The 9,003-nt window shown below is 41.0% G+C and overlaps 1 protein-coding gene across 7 annotated transcripts in view; it reads left to right on the top strand.

Moving 5' to 3' along the window:
• The window catches only part of MED12L (mediator complex subunit 12 like), a 226,121-nt gene that overhangs the window by 27,654 nt on the left and 189,464 nt on the right, over positions 1-9,003 (top strand). For all 7 annotated transcript variants that reach the window (XM_025194247.1, XM_025194250.1, XM_025194249.1 and 4 more), the window contains exons 3-5: positions 1,620-1,724; positions 4,177-4,368; positions 6,613-6,772. In XM_025194247.1, the coding sequence (XP_025050032.1) occupies positions 1,620-1,724; positions 4,177-4,368; positions 6,613-6,772 (457 nt within the window). The remainder of the gene's footprint in view (positions 1-1,619; positions 1,725-4,176; positions 4,369-6,612; positions 6,773-9,003) is intronic.

The following is a 9,003-nucleotide window of genomic DNA, read 5'->3' as shown; positions in this document are numbered from 1 at the left end:
TGGTGGAGCCATGTGCTGCTCAGGACTGACCTGCACAGACGGGGGAAACTGCAGCTGAGCCCTGCTGCTCCAGCTGGGCTTGTCCCGTCCCAAGTGGCACACGGCTCACCACCGCTTCTGCTGGCCGGTGCATACCCAGCCGGGCTCCTCCCGTTCCCAGCAGCACGTGAGGAGCTGACTTCAGCTGCATGCCGCCTTTCCTGGCTAGTGTAGACCCGGCTGGGTCTGTCCCATCCAGAGCAGCATGTGGCTGAAGCTGGCTTCCCACATGCTGCTGGGGACGGGGCAAGCCTGGCCAGATCTGCACTGGCCAGCAGAAGCGGCGGTGGAGCTGTGTACCACGCGGGACTGACCAGTGCAGGTAGGGGGAAAATACAGCTGAGCCCCTTCCTGCTGCTCCAGCTGGGCTCAACCTGTCCTGAGCGGCACATGGCTCCGCCGCCACCTCTCCTCCCTGGTGCTGACTGGGCCGGAGCTGTGGCTCAGCTGCTGCTTCCCCTCCCCAGTGCCAGCCTAGCCCGACCCTGCACAGCCCGAGCAGTATGGCATGGCATGGGGAAAGCCTGCCCAGCAGCTGCTTTCCTGGGCTTACCTGCAGGGCAGGGCCCTGTGCAGTCCCGTGCAGGAGGCAGAAGGTGGCCCAGACACTGTTTTCCCTCACTGGTGCCACAGGTTCTGGCCCAGCCCCCCCCGCCCCTCACAAGCTGCAAACCTGGCCTGAGCGGGGGCGGGGCAAGGCTAGCTGGGTCAGGGTTGGTTGCCTCACAACCGGAACCCAAGGAAACAGCCTGAAGTGCTGCAGCCGGTGGCTGGTGCCACTGGAGGCTTTTAGAGAGGCAGCTGTCATTATGTGGGTTTTGAAGGGGCTCCGTGGGACAGAAGGAAGTGCTTGGTGGGCCGGATTTGGCCCACCCCTGATGTACAGCCACGTGATGTAACTAGCTGATTGCCCTACTTTCTTAGGAAGAATGAGGCGGTCTCCTGTCTTGTCCCCTCCTGCTCGTGCTTCCTGGAGGTTCAGTCTCCTTCACTGGAAGTTTTTGAGTGGATTAGGTCAATATGTGTCAAATGGTGTACATCCACTGATTACTAGGTGGTATCTGCCAGATTAGATGACTCTTAGCGGTACTTTGCAGCCCTACAATTCGTCGCCCTCTATAATGGGGAGTGAATCTATTCAGTTTCTGGGCTCACTGTCCATTTTCTACCACACTCTTGGTTGACTTGTAGCCTTAACCACAGCAAAACTTTCCCCCTGTTATGTGTATGGGGCAGTGGAGTCCCACACTATACTAGCCAGAAGTAAGAGTTTCAATGAGCCTGCTGTCATGACCCTGGAGGATTTGGCCTGATGGCAGTTGGATCCTTGTGTCCATTGCTTAGAAGTCTCATGAAATCTTGAAAAAGAGCCTTGAAATCTGGAACGAGGAAGAAAAATTTCATGGAACAGGAGAACAGAGGATTATAATGAGGTGAAAATACAAAATATGTGAGGAATGTACTACACTGGTACACAATATGCAGTGTGTAACACCCTAGAACATAAAATTATATTAGTCATTTGATATTTCAAGGGCTAACTTTAATCTGTAATAATTTAAGAAAAATACTCTTTACAGGATGAGCTTACAGCAGTGAATGTAAAGCAGGGCTTCAATAATCAACCGGCTTTCTCTGGAGATGAGCATGGATCTGCTAGAAATATTGTCATTAATGCCTCAAAGGTAAGGCTAGGTCTGTTAGTCTCATTTAAAAGCTATGTGTGTGTCAGTGTTTGCTGCTTAATTTGCATTTTCAGATGGCAGAATATTGCCTAAAATTTACAAGTTGGCATTAGGTTTTTTTTGTTGTGATGACTCTCCTGTATATGTTGGTAGTCTTGGCATTCCAGTTAATTATAAAACTAATGTGAGACTGCTAGGAATCAAATGCTGTTTGTTTCTGTGGGTTATTATGCTGGTCTTCAGATGCTAGGAAGAATGGGTCCTAAAAACATGACAACATACCAGGTAGCACATCAACTTGTAACATTTAAATCTGGAAAAGATAATTATTTTTTTTTTTTAGTCTCTCTTCTTACTTTCCCAGTCCCTAAAGACAATAGGGGCCGTTTCTGATGGGCAATCATGGATGGCATTTAAAACCCCCACAGTAAGTTGGGCCTTTAAGTATTCTAGCTGGTTACTTGCTGCCAAGGAATGCTTCACCATAGTTTTTTGCTGGGTGTTGAACATTGTTATCCATTCTGTTTTAATGGGCCGTTTAAAAAAAAAATGTGTTTCTGAGCTGTATTTCCTGAAGCTTCAGTTAACTTGCCTCTAAAAATTAGAAAAGATTAAGTAGTGATACAAAGGGCTCTGAAACTCAGTAAAATATTAGATAGAAGGCAGGGCAAGGTGGCTCCTGGTTCAGAGGGTTTAGTTCTTCTGTATAGAAGTGCCACCCTGTCCTGCCTTCTGCCTGACTTCAGACTCTCTCTCCCTAGTAAAATATTAATAAGTCATCTTCTAAGTGGTTACAGCTGGTCAAACATTTTTTTTGAGGGAACTTTAAAAAAAAAAAAAAAGTTTCTCTTTTTAACCCTTTCTTCCTGTCCCCTCTACTTCCTCTTATTTTATTTGACTAAAGGGGAGGGAGTAGTGGAAGGAAAAGAAGAAGTGCTGGTTTTGTTCTGCATGGGTATTATTATTTCATATACATTGGACATGCAAAATATTTGGTTTAGAAATTTTATTTTACATTTTAAAATTTTGTGTAAAAACACCAGTTAAAAGTGGCACTATGTCTTACCCTTTTTTGTTCAGGGGTCATGCAGCCTTTATTCTGTGAATGTGTAACTCTCAGAATAAATTGGTAAATATAGTAAATATAACTGAGATGTATATAATGAAAAGACATTCTTTTGCTGACAAAATATTAAGGTGTTGCTATATTTTTATGATTGTCCTCTAAGGCTGCCACCTGTAGACACTTGCTTTGTCTGTTTGGATTTGAATTCTGTTATACCATGGAAATATCTTAATTGTTTGAAAATGCAAAGTTTTTTTAAAAATTGGGGAAGAGCTTAATATTACAGAGTGTTCTTTTTATTCTATAAGACTTACATTTGTTCAATAACTATTAAAGATTTTCTTTTGGAACGAAAACTTTAACCAGGTGGAAATTGTTTCCATGAAGATGTAAAAAAAAAAAATGTCAGGGGTGTTTTCTTAAGTGTCTGTCAATATAAATAGGTTGCATGTGATGATCTATTTTGTTTTTTGGAAAAATTAATTTGGATAGTTATTGTTTTTTTTTTTTTTTTCTTTTACTCCTTTGTGTTTTTATTTTTCCTCTTATTCTGTCTAAAAGCCATGAAGCGACATTTCCTATAGCATTTATTTACTTATCCAGTATTTCTTGATCTCTTCTATCTCATGAGACAGTCCAGTCTTTCAAGACTTAAGAGTTTTGCATAGCTATCTGTACATTTATTGGCTCATCCAAACTTTGCTAAGATTTGCTTATCATGATTGATGAATGAAAGTAACTGAATGCTGTCCTTGACATGACAATTGTCTTTTAAATAGAACCTATACCTCCACACACTCTGGTACCTTGAATGTCCCCAAAGATTTAAGCAGTCCCTTAACTTTAAGCAGGGTCTGGTCTGTGGTGTTGCCCATGCATTTTGGATTGAACCTGCACACTGCATGCTGTGCACTCTGGGCCAGTCCACATGCAGTACACCAGCTCTGTCCCTTCATGTTGACTTGCATGTGGCCTGCAGGGCCAGCCTGTGGACCTGATCCAGTGTGTGGATTGGCACTGTCCCAGTGCCTGCTGGGCCTTATAAGTTTGATCCCCTGATTTGATGCACAGAAGTAGTCACACTGAAACAAGACTTTTCAGTTAGATCCTTTTGCCAAAGTGGAACGTACCAGGTAACAGAATCCTTCTGTTCACTGCTTTACGCTATTGACCTATGGCTTTTATTACTGAGAGAGAATACAATAATGTTGCACTGGTGCGTAGCATCAGGAGACTCTCTAATTGACAGTTCCAGGGAATTCCAGTGTAATTTTATTAAATAGGTAGCTTAGATCAGAGTGGTGACTATATTCAAATGGGAATCTTGTGTGTTTCAGTGTACAATAGACATTTGCTTACATGTTGTCATTTTTTTCCCCCCACCAGATTGGCGCTTATTTTAGCAGCATATTAGCAGAAAAGCTTAAACTTAATACTTTCCAGGACACGGGAAAGAAGAAACCGCAAGTAAATGCCAAAGACAATTATTGGCTGGTTACTGCTCGCTCTCAGAGTGCAATTCATAACTGGTTCACAGACTTAGCAGGAAATAAACCACTGCCCATTTTAGCAAAAAAGGTACAAACAATCTTAATTATTGCTTTTGGGTTTTTTTGTTTGGGGGGGGGCAGTAGGGGAGCTGACTTTGCAGCTTGGCGTAGGAGAAGGGCCATATTTATATATACCAATTTAAATAGATAAATATGTATCCAAACTTCTTACTGTTAACAAGCAACTATCATGTTTTATGTGAAACTGAGTGAGCTTTGTAAAAATAAGTGCATAAGGTAGTAATGTGTGGTATGGATGCAGATGAATCTGGAGGACACGACAATCATTTGTAGACACACAAGAAGTTCTCTGTATTTAAGTGTATGATAATGGGAAGATTGGATGTACCTTGGTGACTAATCTGGGACTAAAGAAATTGGTGAGCTTCAACAAGAGTAGCGTTACATTTTTAAATGTCTGCTATCCCTGTCTTTGCATCTTGCCGTCCTTAATAAGACAAGAGCATAAAATACTCACTTAGTCTAAACTCTATAGAGGTTCTTTAAATGCCCTTATTAACGAAGACCAAAGTTAAGCTTGGATGACCAGAGTCTTTGTCTATACTTTACTTTTCTCTCAAAGCAATGTTTTGCTTCAAAAAAAATTGTTTCTTGTATCAAAAGAAAATGATTACTTTAACTGTCACTTTTGCATGGTCTCCACATTGACACCAATATGTCCTTACTATCTTTTGCAAATCCTTTTCCTTTAGGTATTCTTATGACTATTACTCTTGCTCAGGTTTGTTAGCAGCAGGCTTTCAATGAGCTTAAGGACAGGGAAGAATTCTTGCCTCTTTTCAGGAATCTTGCAAACAACATAAACTATCTTAAAGGAAATATAAAGCTATAGAAAAATCTATCAAAACTAATCAATTAAAAATACCAAGACAATTGAGAGAAACTTGGGTGGCTATGAAAGTCTTACCCCTGAGGGGAAGACTGGAACAAAATAACTGACTAAATTGGTGTCATTCACACCTAACTTCAGTGCAGATCTGTGTGGAATAAGCTGTATTGAAATACGGCTCTCTTACTCTGCAGTAAAAGTGTGCACACAAATTGGATTGAATCAATAAGGTGCAAATTATAATAATTCAATTTTGGTTTCCATATAGATAGTCCAAGAAATTTTTTTTCTCAGGTAGCTGAGAAAATTTTACATTAATTTTTCATGAGGGGAGCTATTTAGTACCCTTCATTTGTACATAAGAGCTTTGCTGAATATTATCAACTAATAAGTTTCATTTCTGTCCTTAAAAAGAAAAAAAAAAAGCTAACTTCAAAAGTGGAGATATTTAAAAGATTCTGTAGATCATATACTTGCTTTGTAGAAAACGGCAGACTTTTATTGATCTGAATAGCTGGGATTTTTGACATGCTAATAACACACATGCTAACAGTGCTATGAATAAAGTACTACAGCATGGAAAAATCCCAGTTGCTGAGCACTGCTAATACTATTATAAGACTTATGTCCTGTTCTAGACAAAAAAAAAAAGAAAAGAAGTGGCTATTGTCATACCAATGACAGCAAACTGAACAGTCATGGGTATTCCCTTTGGTATGCAGTATTTGGGGGGGTGGAGTTTTAATCCATGTTTTCCTCACTGACTGCTTCAAGAAGGCATGACAAAATTACTGTACATGTATGTAAAAATTTTAGTTGACCTTCTGGATTATCTTAATGCAGTTGTGCTTAACATTTTTGCCCAGTGGGCCAGATGGGCAGTGCCCAGTATGTCTGTGGGTCACATCTGGCCAGTGGTCCTGATCTTGTGCCCAGCGCCAGAGATGCCTGCAGGCTGGAAGAAGTGGTTCTGTGGGCTAGGTCTGCTGGCCAGATGTGTGACACCCTGAGCTAGAGGGTACAGAAGAAGGTTCCATTTCCATTAAGAGGCTGGGCAAAGACCTGCTGGTGGAAAAGGGTTTTCAGAAATTTCTGGGCTGAGGGAAGATGGTACTCTGCCTCTTCCCCTTGCCCCTACTCCTCTGTCATATTTCCAGAGGCTAGGGGACCTACAAACTGTACTGAGGAGTGAGGTTAATCACTTGATGTCAGTTTTAACACTCTTTTGGAGTTTGGACCGTATATGGAGGCATGAGGCATAGGTAATGGTTCAGTTGCTCTTCAGGTCAGTGAGTAAGCCCAGCATTGTACATACAGCATTCTAAAGTGTAAGTCTAGAATTAAATAGAGGTCTGCATTCAGTCTGTTTCCTTACCTATATTGGATTGCACTTTGTAATTTATTGTCTCTTTTTCATTCCAGGTTCCTATCCTCAGTAAAAAGGAAGATGTTTTTGCTTATTTAGCAAAATATTCTGTGCCACTGCTGCGAGCAGCATGGCTGGTCAAGATGACCTGTGCCTACTATGCTGCTATATCTGAAGCTAAACTTAAGAAGCGTCAAGCTACTGATCCAAATATTGGTAAATAAAAATTCTAATATTTAAATGCATGGTAATGATTGAAACAATTTGGTGCTCTTGTTCAGTACTTTGGTGTTGCTAGGGGAATGTAACAAGGACTATGTTTTTTATAACTAGATTTCTTTTTTGTTTTTCTCCATTTGGGTTTTTATTGATTCTTTCCTGTCTGAAAACATATAAAATAATACAGACAACTGTTTAGTATAAAATATTGCTTTGTTCACATACCCTTCTAATAGATCTGACCCCAATTCTCCAATCACTTTAATTAAAAGGCTGAATATATTGTGTCTTGATCACTTGAGTGTGTCACATTCATCTTAGTATGAAGAGCTCACAGAAGGCCTCTGGTCATTTGAGTCCCATTTATTATGGCCAAAAGCATGACAGAATAAATGTTGCCCTAGAAGAACTGAATTGAATCCAATACTTTGAGAAACCTTAAATAAATTTTACCTTTTATGCATAATTATTTAAAATGATATGCAGGGGCACTTTCAGTTTCACTATTGGTGTTACTTGCTGACCTAACTAAATGGGCTAACTCCTTTACCTAGCCTTTGTATGAATATAAAAATTTAGTGTATATCCTACCAAGGGTTTATGAGAGTGATGTGATTTCCGAGCAGGAGAAATAGAGAATCTGTGTCTGGTAAAAGGTATTCATTTTAAAATGCATTTGTAGGCTGCTCAAGAACAGAGAGATCAAACTGAATGTAAGTGCAGAGCAGTGGGTCCAGCTGTTACATTTATATCTTTTTTCAGAATAGTCTGTGTAGACTGAGTTGTCTAGGGTAGGTAATGTTGCCACCTCTCTTGTTCAGTTCCTCACAGAATGGTGCCTCGGACAAAGGACTTCTAGACACCAGTATAGTATAATTGGAACAAATCTTGTCCAGAAAGAAAATAGCCAGGTTTCAGATGCAATAAACCTAGTCAAGCTCTTCTCCACTATTCAGTATCCATTTTCTCTGACCTGAGCCCATGTTCCTACTGCAAAACTCATCCCTATTTAGTTATGTTCCCCACCTAAATTTTGCTTCTGTGGTTTCCTCCTTTCAGTCTTACTTTTTTTTCCAGGTTTGCTCTTGGTTATAAGGCTCTTAGCTACCGCCATAAGCTGAGACAACTGAGAATCAAAGACTTCACTAGTTCTTAGGCACAGCCCAGATAGATAAAACAGTCCTCCCAGAGAGCTTACTGCCTACATGTGAGAGAGAACATAATAGGTGGGCATCCTCCTATTGATTTTATATGAGTAGGATTTAGCAGATAAGATAATTTGATGGCTAACAAAACAAGTTTATAACTTCATTAAATTCCAGCGATGACTCTTGATGTGAAGCCAGACCAGGTTATCCTCCACCTTATCTGCATATACATTTTTTGAGCATCCTAGGAGTTGTGGCAAGAACACCCAGTTCCAGTCATGAGTGGGGGCTAATTAGTACATGGATCCTTTGTGGGGTGTATCTGGAGTACACACACATATTGAGCAGTGCTGAAGCGTGAGGTCACCATGGCTTGAAATGCTGTTGACTCTGCTGGAGCCTGGCCCAATGAACTCTGTGGTAAATCATGAAACCTTGGGCTTTGGATTAATATAGTTTGTATTCTTGGCCTATTGTGGGCTTGAATCAAGTGTAGTCTATGCTTACCTAGGGGAAATACTGTGATTACCACAGTGGCTTCCTAGTTGCACCTGGGGAAGGCTGCTCTGTTGTCATGGAATAGTACCTGTATAGGTAATGCGTAGCAGACCTTGGCTTTATGCCCACTTCATGGAAATGAGAGACTCCTTTCTAGCTTGCTCGTGGGTCCTTATGGCTAAAGACAAGCAAAACTTGGGGGCATCCAAACCCCAAGCCTCCAGGCTTGGGCCTGCAAGTAGGATGCCCAACAAAGGAATTTGGAACATCTGAAGCCCCAGGTGGGGATGGAGGATGTTTGCCGGTGGTAGGGCCACTTTTGGTTTTGGACTAACTTACAGATTTGGAATTGATTTAGCCAGTTTGGCTTGGAATACAAAACATTAAAAAAAAGCTTGTATTATGTATAACTAGGGGGCAAAGTACTGCTCAAAAGTGTTTTATGGAGTGTCTGTGCTAAAACTTTCAGTATTTTAAAAAACATGCGTCAATTCTGGATGAATTAAGTGTATGGATAATATATGAAAATTGCTACAGCCATGCTCAATTTCATGGTTATTGTTTTCAAATTTGGTACGCTCT

The sequence above is a fragment of the Alligator sinensis genome, unplaced genomic scaffold (assembly GCF_000455745.1).
Source record: "Alligator sinensis unplaced genomic scaffold, ASM45574v1 scaffold1777_1, whole genome shotgun sequence".
Taxonomy (NCBI): domain Eukaryota; kingdom Metazoa; phylum Chordata; order Crocodylia; family Alligatoridae; genus Alligator; species Alligator sinensis.
The sequence above is the reverse complement of the archived record's forward strand: the minus strand, read 5'-3'. Positions and strand labels throughout refer to the sequence as shown.